The sequence below is a fragment of the Polypterus senegalus genome, chromosome 5, assembly GCF_016835505.1.
Source record: "Polypterus senegalus isolate Bchr_013 chromosome 5, ASM1683550v1, whole genome shotgun sequence".
Taxonomy (NCBI): Eukaryota; Metazoa; Chordata; class Cladistia; order Polypteriformes; family Polypteridae; genus Polypterus; species Polypterus senegalus.
This window is the reverse complement of record NC_053158.1, coordinates 39,962,471-39,982,369: the sequence shown is the minus strand read 5'-3', so window position 1 is coordinate 39,982,369 and position 19,899 is coordinate 39,962,471. Positions and strand designations below refer to the sequence as shown.

General features: G+C 38.7%; 1 protein-coding gene across 1 annotated transcript in view; it reads right to left on the bottom strand.

Annotated features, from left to right (window-relative positions):
* LOC120529864 (lipoxygenase homology domain-containing protein 1-like) overlaps positions 1–19,899 on the bottom strand; it is a 419,576-nt gene that overhangs the window by 142,604 nt on the left and 257,073 nt on the right. Inside the window, exon 44 of the mRNA XM_039754083.1 lies at positions 16,265–16,416. Coding sequence (XP_039610017.1) covers positions 16,265–16,416 — 152 coding nt within the window. The remainder of the gene's footprint in view (positions 1–16,264; positions 16,417–19,899) is intronic.

Here is a 19,899-nt window from a genome sequence, read left to right as displayed (position 1 = left end):
CTTCCTTTGTTTTTTGATTTACTGGCTAAATACCTTTGTTTTTGATATTTTTGATGCTGAATTTTGTTTTGTGATTTTATTTTGGCTGCTCTAAACCCGATCTCCTGGAATTCAATTTATGTCTATAATTTGACAATGCTCTTTCTCCAAATTACCTTTTCAAATACTTTCCTGCAAAGTACGACATTCAAATAATTAAGATCTGAATCTCCCCAAAGCACTGCCCTCAACTACAATATGTGTACATATGAAAAGTATGAAAATATGATTCCTAAAATTTGTGCAAGAATTGATCCTTATTTTCTTATTGACATTGTTAAACTGAGTCTTACAAATCCAAAGGACGTTACATAATGCCTCACTGGCTTCTGATTTCTCTGCCTACTAGTCAACTTTACCCACCTGCCCAAGGGCTGACTTACACAGTATAAACACTACCTCATGAAGAACTCTTTTAAAAAATGTTTATATGTCTGTGTTTGTTACCATAGCAATACAACATTTCAAACAGAGCTAGAATAACTGACATGGTACGTTGCCATGGCAATCTAACTGTTAAAATAGGCAGGAAGTGATTTTATACAAGAATGCAATAACTATTGATGACAGCAAAAAAGATGTACACTGATATGTGGCTAGGGCCAGGTGAAGGACCTTAATGAGTTGTGCCATTCTCATTTCAGTGATATTCATGTAATTTGTCTGGATTGTGATGAATCTAGATTAATGTATATAGTGTAAAGCCACAAAATATGATCAACAAACTCATATTGTTCAAGCAGAGAACGACACTAAACTCATTGATAAATGTCATTACACAAAGCCTGTGATTTCCACCTTTAATTACCAAATCATGGTCATTCTCTTCCTTACTGTTGTTTGTATATCCATCCATCCATTATCCAACCTGCTATATCCTAACTACAGGGTCACGGGGGTCTGCTGGAACCAATCCCAGCCAACACAGGGCGCAAGGCTGGAAACAAACCCCGGGCATGGCGCCAGCCCACCACAGGTTGTTTGTATATTCATTTTCTAAATCAGATTTTTGTTACTCACACCTTCACACACCATATCACAGTAATCAATCCACTGGAAAACAGGAAGAATTCTACTAACATCCAAACACATGAAACTAGCGTATCACCTCTGTGAAGAGACAGAGAAAGCCACCATGTCACCACAACTCCCACATTCCCGTATTTAGAAAAAAAGTTGAGATCTGTGCTGCCTAAGATGAAGAAACAGTGCTTTTTGAAAGATGGGAACCAGAAAATGAGACATAGTCAAAGAGATCAAAACCAAATATCTAAAGCACTTTCATCAAGCCAAAAACAAACAACAAAAATCATAGTCAAAACTGCTGCCAAGAAGACATATGTCTGAAAGAAAGCATTTCAGAATGTTATTCACAAACTTGAATAGAAACTCACTGCCCCCATATACCATGACTGCTCACAACCTCTGAGACCAAGCCCCCAGAAACCGGGAAGCCCTGTCTTGACAGTTGGCTCACAAAATGACGGCACCCATAACTAAACAAAATGGCATCAACTTACTTACTTTTTCTCTCCCCCCCACCCTCATACTGTATAGTGTTTATATGATTATATTTTATTCAGTCCTTTAGCAGGATCTTCATTTATGCCTGGTCACCCCTCTCTTTCTTCTTTGATCTTTTCTTCCTGTATCCTGCTAGGTCTTCTCCAGGGTCTTTTTCCTTCATTTGAAACACCTTTTTCAGGTACCTTATTTCATTCATCCCATATTCCCATAGCACTGTAGCTGTTTTATTAATATGATTGCCATGAATGGTTGCATTTCTAGTTCTTTATAGATTATTCTTTTATTGCTTATCCTGTCTATTTTTGTTTTACCTACAGCTCATCTCAGAATGCTTCATTTCAACTGCTTGTTATTTTAGATTTTTGTTTATCTAGTATCGCACAAGATTCTCCAGCATATAATACAATTTTCACATATAATGTTTCAAAGATGCATATTCACTTTTTACTAATTCAATCTTCTCTATTTGTTGTTAAATTGATAGTATACTTTATTTGCTTTATTGTTCTGTTTCTAATGTCTTCCTCTATCTTTCCATTCTCATTTATTATTACTCCCAAGTTTTCATATATTGACACATTTTTGTAGGTGTTTCCACCTATCTGTATCCACTTTTGCTGTTTCTCTTCTTGTTCTTCCCTTGTTATTTTCTTTGTTTTACTTTTCTCTACATTTATGATCGATAATAAGAAATTCCCAAATATTCAAGAACTGCGCCAAACTCAGTGAAATGTATTGAAGTCAATGAAACTAAACTTATTTTGAGTGCATTATAATGGTGCATTGGTCTTTAAAGTGTCTCTGATAGCTGGGAAAACGTCTGCAATGTATGCTGGACTGAATGTGACAGGAGTCCTGAAAGAGCAGTCACTGCACCACTGTGCCTCCCTGAGATAAAATTAGTAGAATTAAATATCAGAACAGTAAAATGTCTTGCAGACAGGATGCATGGCAGATAGGAGGCAATTCACTAAGGTTGATTTGGTAGCAGGTACTCATCTCTCTTGAACCAGAAAGTACAATTTGTTTTTTTTATCCCTGACGCTTTTGCTCGTTCACTGCCACTGCTATCAAATAAGCACAACACTAAAGCACATTGATTCTTCATTCCTTCCTGCTTGCATCAACTGCACAGCACTTTGGGGTTTATTATTAAAGGGGTAGTCTCACATATTAAGCACAGGTCACATACAAGTCCATACAAAACAACATTACTTTTAAGACACAAATACGCCGACACATTCCCAGTTTACAGCTTTCAGGTAATTTTTAGCCCTCGACTAGGACTGGCGTTATATACATTAGGTGGGGAGGCTATCCCATCCAACATTGGCTGCTACAGCCAATATTAGTCTTACAAAGCATTATGGGGTGCTGGGAAAAGCCTGCTGCACAACGAATTTCCAGGAAACTATTCCACGAACAGGGTCACTGGCGAACACAGAATATTCGTTGCGAAAAATTAACTTCGGTAGTCAATGCTAGTTGTGATACTTTTTGCTTTTAGCTTGTTCTTCCACATTGTTAGTTTTAATGACATTAGAAAGGAATAAAATGTTTTCAAAAACATTAAATAAAGTCTTTAATGGTAACAGTAAGTAAATAATTTGGAATCCTCATAGTTTAAACCATAACAAGGAACGATTAAATTGTAGAATATGTCTAGGAGAAGGCTATTAAAAATTAAGAACAAAACAAAATCCTAATAAAATCTGGATAATCTATTTAAACTCCTTTTCAGATTTAGAAAGTCATGCTTACATTAGGAGGCTATTCCTTGGTATTCTCTTAGGTACTGAAGTCCAACCAAACTGCTAGGGACAGTAGGCAGGAATTGACCATAAATCAACATATGCAGTATGTGCAGACAGTCTCCCATTAGGATTCCATGGACTGTAAGTGAAATGGTAAAGCATCCTTTTGGACTGGTGAAGGAAATGGGGTGAGACTGATAGGAATGTAGAAAGTATAAAGCCATTTCACACTTGTGATCCAAATGATTTTGGGCAGCATGGCTAAGTGCCCAGCCACTGCTACATCGAGTGTTATATTTAATATATCAAACAGTATATCATTATCGAGAGAGCTGTAGCGTTTCAAAGGAGATAAACAGATTAGAGCCCATTCTTAAAGGTAAGCATTTTCTTACATTTCTGTTAATTCAAGAACAATGACTACAGCACAGAGGCTGTTTAGGAGGGAAAGCTCTTATAATTATAGAATGAAAAAAATCTGTTGTCTATTTTTGTTTTATTAAACTATGGCAGTCATTGTCACTACCATTAGGACTATGGAAAAGATGGTGTTTACTTCATATTTAACAAAGAGAAAGAGTTGGACCAGGAGATTAATAAATGAAAAGAGTAAGGCTACATCTGCACTATTACATTTTCATGTTTTTAAACTAACACAATCTCCACCCACACTAGAATTTTCACATTATTTACAAAAGGATCTCCATCTACACTAAAATGACCACATACACCCATGATGAAGTCATTCACCTACACTGGGAGATAAGATAAGCAAAGAGGCTGAGAATATGTAATGCACAGGATCCAATCAGGGAAGGCCCAGATTATAAGCATGACCAATCAGAGCACAATTAGTCTGTTTTTACTCATCCACACTGTAATGCTGAGCCAGCATTTTCAGAAATATATGACTCTGGGGAGCATTTCCATTTTTAGGGGTTACAACACTAGTGTGGATGAAAGGTGAAAACAGAGACTAATAATGTGTTTTTAAGCGAAGATGTAGTAATGTGGATGAAACCTAATTCGTCAGAGAGTCAGGGGGTTGTTATGTTAAAAACAGTAAAAAGGATTCTAGTGACAAATCAAAATAAGGTCCAAAGAATGAGTAGTCAAAAGAAGGTTGAAGCAAATGTCAAAATCAGATTATAGGAAAAATCCTTAACAAAATGACCACAAGAGTTCATTTTTTAAAATACTAGGGGGCTCTGCCCCCTGCTTGCTTCGCTCACCCACCCCCGTGTTTGGTTTACCGGATATACAATTTAAACATAATTTCATGGGAATTGTTACATATGCATTATTTTCACTTTGTTTTGTCAAAACAATACTTGTCCTTTAAATTCCGGCCCCGGACGTGGTTAAATCTCTTTCTCGCAGGACGTATAATGCTGTTTGCGTTGTGAAGGGGGGTTGAACGGACGCTATGGACATGCCGTCGGATCATCTGCTGTCTTTCTGCTGCTGGCGAGCTGCCTGTTCTGCTTGTCGCATGTTGTTGTTTTAAGAGCTAAGAGCACATGAAGCGTGTCTGTCAAAAGCAATCCAACAACTGCTAGGTTAGATGTCCGTGGACTTGTTTTAAATGATGTCTCACTGCCTTGTCTTGCGTGACATTGTAAAAACAATACTTGTCCTATATTTCCAGCCCTGGGCATGGTCACATCTCCTTGTCGCAGGACGTATAACGCTATTCGTGTTGTAAAGGGGGGGGTTAATATGGCAGCTGCTGACACGCTGCCCATCGATCATTTTAAAGTCTGTTCAGCTGCTGTTCTTTTTGCAACTTCGTGTCTCTGCTGCTCTGCTGCTTTGGTGTTAGGGTGGCTGAACGCACGTAAGAAGAAGTGGTCGGATCATCTGTTGCGAGCTGCGTGTTTTGCTTGTCGCTTGTCATTGTTTTAAGAGCTGGGAGCAAGTTAAAGTGTCTCTCGTGGGACTTCAAATTGTCTTGAGAAGATCACGTCTTGTCTCCCTAGTCTGCCTTCCCAAGATTTTTTTTCATAATAGAGAGATCTTTAAACCATTGCACATTCTTTTAAAGCGATCACTTAGTGATGTGACACCAGTAATCACATGGTGGCAAGAGGTATTGTTGTTACATATAACATGGCTGCGGCCAATCAAAATGAATAGAAAGTCATTGTGCTGTTTTAGATTGGACATGTATCGTTGGTGTTTTCATCCTTATAATGTTAAAAAAAATAATAACAGTCATAAAAACTGCATAAACCTGCATGAAAATGTGCAAAAATGAATCAAAATATGAATGAACTATCGTAACTATGCCCTTCTGATTATAAATAATGATAATCCATACCCATTTCTCACAATTTGCCTAACACGTGAAGAAGGCTCTTTTTAATTTCCTTCATTTGTAAGAGATTTTGTACTTTAAAAGAAATGCTCACTGCCTACTTTGCGTGTTTATAAGCTGTTCCCATAAAATCAATGTAATACAACATGCTATTAAAATGCAGGTATATCTATTATCTCTATATCGTCTTCTGCACTGTATGATTACATAGCTGATGACTTGACAACTAGATTACTTGTGATTGCACTGATAAACTGGTAAAAGCTAATTATTGTGCAGATCCTCAAATCAAGTGATATACTCAGCTGAATATTATGAGTGTACTTTGGACAATGAAGGAGTACTGAAGTCCCCTCACACAGCTTTCACACCCAACATATGCAGCCACATTTAGCTCTGTTACTCAGTTTTTGAGGGTCATCGCAGCTGTAATTTTAAACTTTATTTATTCAGGGAAACTCATTTTAATTATTGGTATTTATTATTTTCTTATGTAATTGCTGTTTATTATTAATATATTATTAAAAAATAATTGGTAAAGCTTAATTCATTGACTTGGCCATACAATGAGACAGTTACAAAATGTTCTTTTAATTTTTTTTTTCATCTTAGCCCTTACAAAGAACAATTTAGGGTCTTTAACATGTTAAAATCACATCTTTCGTTTTACTCGGCCTTGTTTTTTTGGTTGTTAATTTATTTTCATGTAATTCTGCAGCTCTGTGTTGTTTTTCATGGGTGTCATTATTTTTGCAGTTGCTTGTTTTACTGTAGCAATGTTTTTGCTAAGGACAAGTGACTGGAACTGACTCATGATGTCACCATCATGACAATGTAAAAGCCAGTGTTGTGCATTTTTTGTTATCCAACCCTGCAGATTCAAAATGAAAAATCCAGTGTAATAGTCATGTATGAGTGCTCCTGGAACAAAACTTCGCTTTTAATTTTGGCTATAATTGTAGCTTAATGATTTGGTGCAGACGTTTTGGTTCATATCACAACTATGCTTCATCTTGTTAAAATGAGTTATTTTTCCTTTTATTTTTTTGCTTGCTAGGTACGTTTTACATGGATTTAGGGCTTTTATACCACAAGTAATATAAATTTATTATTCTTTTTTTTAGCAGTAGGGTGTTGTACTGTGTTAACCATTATGGATGCAAAGAGAAGTCAAGCAAAATTACATCTTGCCAGAAGAAGGGGCCTGAGTTGCCTCAAAAGCTTGCATATTGTAATCTGTTCAGTTAGCCAATAAAATGTGTCATTTTGCTTGACTTCTCATTACATTCATTGGTTTTGTAAAATTCACCTTTGTTAAAAAGTTGAAGTTTATATTATCCTCTTGTGCTGCCTTTTGGCTGAATTCACATCGGTTGTTGCCTTTGCAATCCACACCAACAGGGGCTGCATGACGCGTGACGTCATCCGGAGCACCGGCATAAAAGTTGCCTCAAAAGTATTTGTTTTCATATAGGTATTTTCTCTGACTTTACTATTTTTTCAAATAAAATATCTTTCCCAGGCTTTAGAGGTTGGCTTTTGTGTTAGCGTTCTGAATTTTGATGATTGGTAGACTGTCCTTTTTGGATTGACCTCTGCCTGTCTGTGACCACGTGTCACCTTGAGTCAGGACACGTCTCTTGATGCATTTCCCTATAAATCTTCCTTTTCTTCATTACAGCACAAGACAGACATCAGAGTGAGTGTAAACTTTAGGTTTTAATGGACAGACAAAGCAGCACAAAACATTCCTTCATGTTATTATATACTACCACAACGGTCTTCAATACATAAACAACATTGTAGTATGCCGTGATTGGTGGATTTTTGAGCAGGCAGAAAAGAATGGCAAAGAGCAGGATCCTGAAAGGTGCTAGTGCAAAGATGAGAGTATGCATTGGCAATGCTACTGCTCATCCTCAGGCCATTTCAGAAGGAACAGCTACTTCAGAAGTTAGTCTACCGATAGAGCTAAGGTCATTCAAGAAGTACAAGAAAGAGTGGTGACCTGGAGAGGAAGAAGAGGTTCCTCATGTTTCTAGGGGTAAAGTAACTGAGTAGATGCCAAGGTTGTCTGACACTCATTATGAGAAAGAGAGGCAATGGATAAATTGGGAGCAGAGTTTGGGTTGCCTCTTTAAAAGAGCTTGCAGTTGGAGGGCTGCCCAGGGGTGTAGAATCACTTGGGTTGGCCAGAGAGTTCAAATCTGTGCCTTGTTTTATATGCAGGACTGTCTAAGACCACACCACTAATTTTGCTTTATGGCCATAAGTGACTTCGTAAAAAAGTCACATTGAACTTAAAGACTAATAGAGTATAACATTGAGAGGTGAGCTAGACAACAGCTTGTCTGGTAAGAAGAAGAAAGACTAGATAGATAGATAGATAGATAGATAGATAGATAGATAGATAGATAGATAGATAGATAGATAGATACTTTATTAATCCCAAGGGCAGGCCGCCGCCAGAAATATTTGGGCCCCAGACAACTGGGTACGTGTGGGCCCCTCTGCCTTCCCCCGGGTCCCCACATGCCAAAACCTTCAAATACGTATACAAAATGATCAAAATGTAGTTTATCCGACAGCAACAATGCTGCATTTATGAATACCATACTTGATGAGTTAAGCCTTCTCGCACATCATATATATACTAACGGTTAGGGTTATCTGCATGGTGTACAATCAGTATGGTAACTTGCTGTATCAAACTTCAAAGTTTTCAAAAAATCCAGGTGATCCAGAATCTTTAGTGATCCACACAAAACCAACACACACTCATCACTGCTTTAAAAGCAACAATAAACACCCAAGCAAATGAATTATCAAACTACGGAGACGGATTTCTGTTACACCATACACGTCAACATCCACGATAGTGCACAACAATATCGCTGTTGTCTGAGACAGAACAGCACCTGTGTGTGTGAAACGGAAGTATTCAGTTACAGCGGCGAAGTCAATCCATTATCCAAGTACCCTGTACAACAAACATACTACTCAACGTCAAGCTCAAGGACATCGGCGTCGGCTCTCCTTGTCTTTGAGAAGCGTGCCGCTGCCGGCCCCCTTTGACAAGCGTGCCTCACACGACACGAGCATGATATCTACTTGTGTGGAGCGTGCGGGTATTAAAACACTCACTTGTATTGGTATAAGCTAAATGATTTAACTTTTCTATTACATGTAACTTGAATAATTGTCTGAATATATATCAAAGCGCACAACATCAGCATAAAAAAAAACAAGCGTGAAGGGGCCCCCTTCCGTTAGGGCCCCAGACAAGAGTCCCGTTTGTCGCCACTGGTGGCGGGCCTGCCAAGGGGAAATTCACATACTCCAGCAGCAGCATACTGATAAAAAAAACAATATTAAATTAAAGAGTGATAACAATGCAAGTATATAAGAGACAATAAATTTGTATAATGTTAACGTTTACCCCCCCGCGTGAATTGAAGAGTCACATAGTGTGGGAACGATCTCCTCAGTCTGTCAGTGGAGCAGGACAGTGACAGCAGTCTGTCACTAAAGCTGTTCCTCTGTCTGGAGATGATCCTGTTCAGTGGATGCAATGGATTCTCCATGATTGACAGGGGCCTGCTCAGCGCTGGTCGCTCTGCCACAGAAGTCAAACTGTTCATCTCCGTGCCTACAACAGAGCCTGCCTTCCTCACTAGTTTGTCCAGGTGTGAGGCGTCCTTCTACTTTATGCTGCCTCCCCAGCACACCACCGCGTAGAAGAGGGCGCCGCTAAAACCGTCTGATAGAACATCTGCAGCATCTTATGGCAGATGTTGAAGGACGCCAGCCTTCTAAGGAAGTATAGTCGGCTCTGTCCTCTCTTGCACAGAGCATCAGTATTGGCAGTCCTGTCGAATTTATCATCCAGCTGCACTCCCAGGTATTTATAGGTCTGCACCCTCTGCACACAGTCACATCTGATAATCATGTGGTCTAGGAGGGGCCTGGTCCTCCTAAAATCCACCACCAGCTCCTTGGTTTTGCTGGTGTTCAGTTGTAGGTGGTTTTGGTCGCACCATTTAACAAAATCCTTGATTAAATTCCTATACTCCTCCTCCTAGAACTCCTAGAACTGTGACTGCAAAAGAGAGGCGAGATGTTGGGCACTACCAGTTGGGAAAGAAACCCAGAGTGGGGACAGCTTTTTTCTTTTGTGTTCTTCCCAGTTTGTTTAATAAAGCTGTTGTTTTGTGCATATTTTTGTCTGAGTTTCTATGACAGCTTCTTCTCCTAGTAACAAAGCCCAGAAGAAAGAGGGTGGCCAGCTGGCTTAGGTCAACAAGGCTTTGACTCTGCATATTATAAAGGATTGCAGACCCCTACAGAGATTTATATTTTACAGAAATGTTGTTAATTGGAGTTTTGTTTTTCCTCCCCTGCACTGACAACTGGCTAGATTCTTATTATAATTTTGTAAAACCTTTTAGCAAAAGTTTACAGAGGCTCCCATTACTTATAGATAAAATATGTATAGGTTACTGTATATAAGTAAATGTTTCAAATATTGATGGTTATTTTAGTGCTTTGCATTCATAAATCTGTGATAGCCCTGTTAGTGGAGAGCACTGTATAAGAATAAACTGGCCCAGATTATGTTGATGGATTTATTTATAAATCCTATTGAAAGAAGTCTATATGCTCTTCATAACTAGCGTCATGGCTAGTTATGTGACTTGATAATGGTGTGTAATCTTCTAGTGTTGAGTGAGCTGTCCACCTTTTGGCAATGGATGGCATCACATGAGCTGGCATCCAGGCCAGGGTTGAGCAGGGATCCATACATGGTCGGAATGCCAGTGTAATGGAAGGACCAGGGGAGATTTTGTCGGATGAATATTTTCATCCCCGATACGCTAGATTCCAGCAACCCTAGTCTTCAATACCCATTCAGATATCCACAGGGTATGTTGGGAACTGGGGTCCCAGTGTACAGCCCTGTTGGGTTCTGTGGGTGCCTCCCAACTTTGTCGGACTTCCACCTGAACTCAAGTATGAGATAACAGGAGCGGTTCCATCTCACATCAGGGAGTCAGAGACGGGAGGCAGTGGGCAAAACCTCATTGGAGGAGAGAAGAAGATAAGAGAAGGCATCGGTTTTGTAATTATTTTGGTTGTTTTGGTTGAGATTATTGTGTTACTGCAGCTGGTTGGATTAAAAATCCTTTTGTTAAACCCAGAGTTGTGTTGGGTCGTGTGTCTGGGGTTTGGGGACTCGGTGGCGCCCCCTACTGGTGACAGTGTCTATGATGTTGAGATGCTGGGGAAAGGTGTACAACTTTGGATTTGTGGGGTTCCTGACAACAGTTTGGTGTGGTGGCTAGAGCACCAGACCTTAAACACCAAGGCTGCAGTTTTAACAGGGGTAACACTAAAACTGTGAAAATTAATTGATTTGATGTTATTTTCAAGGTTGAAGTTTTAACCCCAGCTCCACACTCAGTGTGTGACAAGTCGGCAAACTCGTCTATAGTCCATTTGCAAAAAAAAATTCAATATAATTACGTCTATTTTTGTATAGCACTCTACAACGAGTGCAAGCTCAGAGCATTATAAATAGCAAACAATTGTAGTGTATCCTAATCTGACAGCTAGCTATGGTTAAAGACATCTGCCAAGCAAAATAGTGATAATAATAATTAATTTAATCATGATGAAATGTCTGAGATGTATGCTTATAAACCCACAGAATAAAGGTGCCACCTTGATTATTCTTGGACATGTACCATCACAACCATGTCTAGCACTTATTATTATTATTATTATTATTCTTTATTTAGCTGATGTCGTATTTCCAAGGCAATTCAGAAAAATCTGTTTGTGGTAAATACAACAGATTTAAAAGCTTAGCATATACAGTAGCTAAGTGTATATAATAAAATACAGCATAGATGGCATACGAGTTTCATGGCACAGTGCTGCAGTATTTAGCACCAACAACTCACTGTAAACTCCAATTGAATCCCCACCCCGTGATCTGCTGGTTCTCTTGATGTCTAAATGTGTTTTTTCTGTACGTTGTTCACTTTACCCCTAAAAAGCTTAACTTATATCGACTGATGACTGAAGACTCGCCTGATGTAGGTGTGCTAGAAATGCCCTGTTATGGACTGCTGCCCTATCCAATGTTTGTTCCTATCTTATACTCTCATAATAGGCTGAAATCTATTGGATTAAACATGCTGAGAATGTGAAAGGATAACAATGATAACAATTAAGGCTTCTTTAGGGGGATAACAAATCTACCTGACACCTTAACAGACAGAATGTAAAAAGCACTTGCCATCAAGTGTTAAATATCAAATCATATTCCCAAAGTGCTTATTGTAGGTTTAAATGACTGTGCCTGCCAAAAATTAAAGAAAATAAGAGCACAAAATATTAGCAAAAATAGTGATTGTGCTTTTAAAAATATCTTGAAATGTAGGTCAAACGAGAACAGCTAACTGTTAGTCTTTTCCTTTCACAGTGCGCCATGACCAATTTGTTCTGTTTATTTTCAATCTCACGCTGATGCAGCCCGTGTGTTGCAGGAACTTCACTTTTGTCCTCATATGAACAGCACAGAAGAACGTAGAGTAGATAACAAAATTTAAAATCCACCAAAGTAAACAGAAAAATAATTTGTAACAACTTGCTGTTGTTTGTTTTTTGTTTTTTACAATCTACTTAATAAAGAAAATACTGCAGTTCAGGGAATGAAAAGTGCTGTCAGAATACATATAAACTCTGAAGACGGATAAATGAAGGGGACAGGGTTTTGAGGTGAAAAGCTCAAATTCGCTTCAGCGCACTTCTCTTTCATGCACTACTTTCATTTTCCAGACATTACAATATTTTAGCAAAAATCCATTTGTTGTGGACAGTGTGAGCACATAATTGGAAAACTGAAGTGTGGATTATGTGATAAGAGTAATTTCAGATTTTTTTCAAGAACGTTTTAAATTTGTTTTGCTCTAGTTCAGTGTTGGCCCTGCTGATCCCCATTCAAGTCTGTTGTATCACAAATGTTGCTACCTACTTTTTTATATTGTTTGCTGTTGTCCATTGTCGGTCACCAGTGACTCCGTTTCTATCTGAAACATTACATCCGTGCTGCGCAAAAACATGAGATGAAAACTTTTTCTCAGCCATTGCTACAAACAACATGGAATAAGTAAAAGATAATATTTGTTTTAATATTTTTTATTATTTTTAAAGAAAGAAGAACAAGAGGATCAGAAAAGTGCCACATCAAAAAGACAATAAAGTCTCCATCCCACCTCACCCCATTCAGAGATGGCTGAAAGGAAAAATAAGCACAAGCCACATAACCTTCACATCCCGATTAGGGCAAAAGAAATGATTTTTAATATGTGCAACTGTTTTTTTCTAAAAAATGCTATTGTGGATGGAGAAGAGAAATTACTAGCAGAAGGTGAAAGTTCTAAAAGAAAAAAGCTGTTAAATAAGTTCCTCCTAGAACTGATCAGATATTGGTCTTGCTTTTCTCAGTGAGATGCCAGGAGGATCTTAGCAGGTAAAAAAAATATTAAAAAAAAAGATCTTTAAGTGACACAATTTTATTCAAAAACACACTAATAAGTAAATAACATTTTTTTTCTTGTACTAAGATTTTGTTGGTTATATGTGACTAAAAAAAAAGTCATGGGGCAGCCATAAAAGAATGAATTAAATTCAATTAAAATGCATTGATTTGTTAAAGTGAAATTTCTAACCAGCTTAACTATGGAAACAAAATGACACAACACATAAACGTTTATTAAAGTAAGTAGGATAATGGTTGAAATTGTCAGAGTAATTTTTTTGGAATCATTTAAAGAATTGAGGTTGGATTGCTGGTGCCTGGGGTGTGGCGTGCGGTGATGCCCCCTAGTGGCCACACTTCATATTGATTCTGACTATGATTTTCAACTTGTTATCTTCCGGCAGGTTGCTACCTCGAAAGATTGTACCTGTATATTGTAGTCTGTTCAGTTAGCCAATAAAAGGCGTCAATTTGCTTGAATTGCATCCATAATGGCTAACATGGTACAACACCCTACCGCAACATACACCTTTTTATCAGAATGAGTCTGGACCGCTGTGAATCTTTATTCTGTAATGTGTTGGGTAACAGCAATATCTTAATGAACACTTTATTGTAATATTCTGTGAGACACTACCAGCTACCCATCACATTTTCTTCATCTGAAAGAATTCTATCCTGCATAGTTAAGACAAGAAGAACGTAACTTAAAATTGCACAAAAATACAATTTACCTTTTGAAGAAAAATTCTAAATATTTCCAAAATATTGCAGGCATTTATCAATACTAGATGGATGGTCATCAATGAACACACTCAACTGTTGACTGACTGACCACCTCTATCTAAACTCTTGCTTCCATTCTTCCACTTTCTTTTACATTATTACAATACTAGACATTAAGCCCGTTACAATAACGGGCACTAGAACAGTATTGCATAAACATTATTAGGAACAGGCTATATTAAATGGCTATGGACCTTGACGTCATTCTGTTTCTTAATTTTTTTGTTTTGTCAAAAATATTTTTTGCAAGAAGCCTAAAGTAAAATAATAATAAAAATAAAATACAAACGTATATGACAACACAGTAAGTATAATTAATATTGTCTTAGTATAAAACTTTGTAACAATCTGTAAGACACAATATCTAAAAAAGATATTTAGGAAACATTTTCTATTTTTTTACCTCATGAAATGTTTCTGTAAAATTTCATTCTTGATCAGGACCATCTACAACCTTGACAACAACATCTGGAAAACTTCTAACTCTTGATAATGCAACATATAACTGACCGTGGCTGAATACTGGTTCTGGCAAGTAAATGCCAACTTTTTGTAAGGTTTGCTCTTTTGAGTCTTTCTCTTTTAGCGTTTTTCTGACGGTCATTTTCTTTTTCTTCAATCGATCTATTTGCTCGTATTTTTCTTTGTCTTTCAGCCTTTCTTTTGTTGATGTTTACTTGTTGAGCTGACCGTTCTTCCAGGAGATGTTGCTTATATAGGATTTGATTGTCTGTGTCTTTTGTCCGACTTGACGTGTCCTTTTTCTGGGTGGCATGTTGTTAGTAGATACGCCCGTAATATTTTCTCTTACAGTAATACTGGCTTGTATGTGGCTGTAATACGCGTCACTATATTGTGTTTCTTTTATTTTCTCTCGCAGTAATACTGGTTTGTATTTCCATAAAATGCCTCTAATTTTCTCTGACAGTAATACTGGTTTGTTGTCCACAATATGACTTTCATTTTCTGTCACAACATTAGGCAATCAGCAGAGTGTCCCCAACAACTGATTTAATGTGTAGCGTGTAGCTGATAGTCGTGCCCGTGGCGTCTCCCCAGCTAGTACTGTTTAGTTACCCAGCAAGTATTTTAATCTGTGCTGGCGTGCAGCTGATTATTATATATGTGGTGTCTCCCCAGCAATGGATTTTATGTGCACGGCCGCGACTACCCAATCAGCACTCTCCCCAGCTATGATGTCCTTTATTTCTTATCATGTGCGGCCGTGGCAAGGCCATTCACTGTGTGCCCAGCTTCCAGTGTGTGTGCGTCAATGGTGCCGTGCACATGGGCGGGGCACGGCGCGATGCATGGCGCGGCCTCCGCATGCTCACTTCACCAGAAGACACACACACACAGACACCTGGACGCACACAGGGGTTTTATTAACTCTTTCAGGGCTGATGTTGACTTTTGTCAAAATTCAGAGGCAGAGGATGGTAATCCGCCATAAACGACGACAAAACACACCATTATGTTTTAGTTAAACTCTCTTTGCTAGAAGGAAAGTTAGCTTCATCGATTTAACCTCGATTCCCTGTGCATGCATGAGTAGCGAAGAGCAAACCACCTCTAAAATGACATTGACTTCTAACGAGACACCAAAGCAAATGCACAAAGCAAAATAGTCCGTGGATGACGTTTTGCATATTATCACCAAATTGGACTCTGACTTGCCAGACTCCAGTTTTGATGCAAGTGATCTGAAGATGAAAATTTAAAACGAAAGTGAGGTACTGGCTTCCGCTGATCGGTCCCCAGCTGATCGTGGTGCTGAACACGCTTATGTAGCCGATGCGCCAATGGCAGCGTTCACCTGGGAGGACCGCCACTTATGGTGGCAAGAGGTACAAAACAGATTGCGTAGCACTGCCATATGAAGACAGACCAGGCAGCCGGCCCGCCACACTTTCCTGCCGGCCATCATGCTGCCCCTACATAACCACCAGAGACGCTGTACAGGAGCCGACAGCAGCCACAGCAACAGCCGTTTTACGTTGATTTACACGCGAATACTTTGCTTTGTGTGCTTTTTAGAAAATGGAGTTGCCTGCAAAAAATATTTAGCCCTCAAAGAGTTAAAGAGGATAATGTATTATTGCTTGGAAACTAATACAATTTAAAGCATAGAGTAAATCGTTAATAATCCTTTATTGTATACAACAATTTATCAAATTGGGGGTGGGGGACATGAAATGGTTGACATAATAAAAGAATTTCATAATTTGCACAATATCCACAGGTAAATACAGTTAATCAACCATCCAAAGGAAAATGAAAAGCATTATTACTGACCTGACCCTTCTGTAAAATTTGGAGAGAACCAGGGTTTGTCAGTTTTCTTAGAGAGGTGTCTCCATTTTGTCCAAACACGGTAACAAACAGGATGGCATCTGTGTCAGCAGCCGGCAGGTCTCCTATGTAAACTTTTACCAAGTAGAGAACATCTGAGAAGAGAGGAAGAAAAAAAAAAAGCTAACAAAAGGCCTTAACTCTTTGAGGGCTGAATACTTTTTCCAAAAAAACATTTTCTGACAAGCAAAGGTTTCACAGAGTAATCAACATAAAACGTCTGTTGCTGCATGCTGCGGCTGCCAGTTTGCCAAGAATATGCGGCAGGCTAGCTGCCAGGCTGTTATTGCATGGATGGGACAAGGTCGCAGTGCATTGCAATCTGGTTTCTACCTCTTATCATTGTTAAGTGGCAGTCCTCCCTGGCGACCATTGTCAGTACAACGATTAACTGGGGACAAATCAGCTGAAGCTGGAACCCCACATTCGTTTTCAGTCACTTGTATCAAAATTTGAGTCTGACAAGTCATAGTCCAGTTCAGAGATAATAGGCAAAACTTGGTCCACGGAGTAGTTTGCTTTACACATTCATTTTGGTCTCTTGCCAGATGTCAGTGCCATTTTTGCTGTGGTTTGTGCCTTGCTGCTTATGAGAGTGCAGGAAATCACGGTCAGACCAATTAATCTAACTTTCCTTCAAGCAACGAGAGTCCAACTAAAACATAACAGTTGGTTTTGTCACAGTTTACAGTCGATTACCATCGTCAACTCTTCCTTTTGACAAAAGTCAACATCAGCCCTGAAAGAGTTCAAGTATTTGGCTAAAGCAAACATGAAAGAAGTCATTTCAGCACACTTGTTCCATTAAGCTGCATGACATCTTACAGCTGATAGATCCATTTGAAATGAAGATAGAGCATAAAAACATAAGTGAAGGCTTGTTGATAAAATGTAGCACAATTCCTGTTTGTGAACCATACCCAAAATGATGCCAAGTTGAGATTGAAAGACATCCAATATTTTTAGATTTATTGTAAAGTTCCCTGTATATCCACAATTACGTGAATGAAGAAATACAAATGTTTGCATATTTCAGAATTTGGGCAAAGCTTACACTTACTCAGCGTTCCCTTGTGCTATCCATTTTTGAACTTGATGTGATTGGGGGTCACATGGGATTATTGCCTATCCTACTAGCATTAGGTGAAAGGAGAAGTCAGCCCTGGGTGACATGCCAGTCCAGCAAAGGGCACACTCACGCACACTGGCAAACACGGCTAATTTAGAATCATCAATTCACCAAACATGTAAATCCTTGGGATGTGGACAAACTTCACAAAAACCTTCAGCACAAAAAATGGGAATGAAAAAACTCCACATAGATAGTGACTGGACCAATGGTCTAACCCAGCATGAATGTTAACCCCTGCAAAACTGCAGCACCCTCCATCCAGAGCTAATTATTGTTCTTTTAAGGCCCTAAAGTCGATGTCACATTATGCAACTTCTAGTAATGGGTATGTCAGATTTGCCCACTGACTATGTCAATTTATATGGCTAAAAATCACTCGCCATGTCACATTTAGTGACTGCATGTCAATCTTGTAGCACAATTGTGCTCGCCCCTTTTTATGGCAGCCAGTAACTGGTTGCCTGACGAAGGTATGGCGACTTCACCTGCAATCTCTGTCCTTTTTTTTTCTTTTTTTGATCCTGTCATGGTGCGTGAAATACAATGAGCTTCTCTTCTGTTTGTGAGATCCAAAGCTCCTGTATTTGTACTTTTATTGGTTGTCACCTCCAGTGTCTGTCGAAGCCCATAAGGAACCCTAGGCAGATGTGTTGCCCTTGGTGTCTGGAGCACACTCCCCTTGAGTTACCAAAATGGTGACCCTCATTGTTCATGGCGCATACCACGCTGGGGGGCTTAAAGGTCCAGAGTACTTGCCTCTTTGGTTACATAAAAAGCACCACTCAGTGTCCACACTTCAAGGACTGGGTAGGTGGGGTGAGGGGAAATTTGGTCAATATCCTCATTTCTTTAGCATCCAGATTACTTTCATGCACCTTTTTAACTGCCCAGGTTTCTGATCCATACCAAAGCGCTGTTCTGTTTTATACACCTAACCCTTTACTCTTGCACTGATTCTTCAGTCACATAATCCTAACCCTAATCCTCCTTTTCCAATTTTTCTAGCTTGATTGAATTTTATGATTCATTTCTAGATCTAGCTCTCCATTCTATGTTGTTGTTGATCTGACGTATTTGAACACTTCCACCCTTTTAAGCCTTTAACCCAGGAGGTTAACTTTCCTATCTTGTTCTTGTCCCTTAAATCTTAGATATTCTGTCATTTCCTAAAAATCTTAAGGCCTCTGTCCTCCATAGCCCTTCCTAGTCACAATACAAATAGCATGCGCCTAGGGGCCTGATGTACTATTCCCCTAGCAGTAACATCTGTAACTAGAATAAAAAGATATGAGCCCATTGATGATCCTTGATATAACCCAAACTTAATTTCAGATCCACCTCGTGTAGACAACCTCATATACATCTTTAACTATTCTTCCATACATCTCTGGTACTCTCTTTTCCCTCATACATCTTCACATTTGTTTCAGGGAACTTTATGAGGTGCTTTCTCTAAATCTGGAAATACCATATGCAGTCTTTTCTGTTTCTCTCACAATTTTATAAGTGTTTTATTCAATCTGGTTTTATATTTGCTTTAAAAGTTTGGTTTGCATGTCGGGCAGAAGGCATTTTCTGTTTCAGATGTTCCACTTGTTGCCATCAGGTTGAAAATTTAGATTCCAAAGATTAAAAATGACAGATTTAAGAGCTCCCTTATTCCCACTGTTTTTTTTTTTTTACAGTGTGCACTTAGAATTCAATATTCTTTTATGTGGGTGTATGTCATAAAAAAAGGGATATTATTGCTTACCTCTTGGCTTATTTCTTGTTTTTGTGAAATAATAGTTTATGTTTTGACATTCCAGATGCAACCAAATTTCCCCCGGGACAATAAAGTCTACCTAACCTAACATAACCTATACATGGAGAACTCGTTGAAATGAATGAATGAATAAATAGCGTTGTCTGCTTATCTTCACTGTCCCATTTATCCCCATCATTTCAGATGACTACAGCAATGATACTGTCATTGTGGAGGAAAAGAGTGAAGGGACAATCAAGTACAGGAAGGCAAGCATTAAAATGGCTTTTTATTTTTGTATGAATAATTTTAATTTTATCGAATACATGAGAATTTATTATATATATATTATATATATAACATTATATATATATAGTTATACAGTATATCCATCTATCCATCCATCTATACATCCATTCATTTTCCAACCCGCTGAATCCGAACACAGGGTCACGGGGGTCTGCTGGAGCCAATCCCAGCCAACACAGGGCACAAGGCAGGAACCAACCTCGGGCAGGTTGCCAGCCCACCATACCATACCATTTTCCCAACCTGCAGAATCCTAACACAGGGTCAGTGTTGGCTGGGATTGGCTCCAGCAGACCCCTGTGACCCTGTGTTAGGATTCAGCGGGTTGGGAAAATGGTATTGTATGGTTGGTATATATATATATATATATATATATATATGTATATATATATA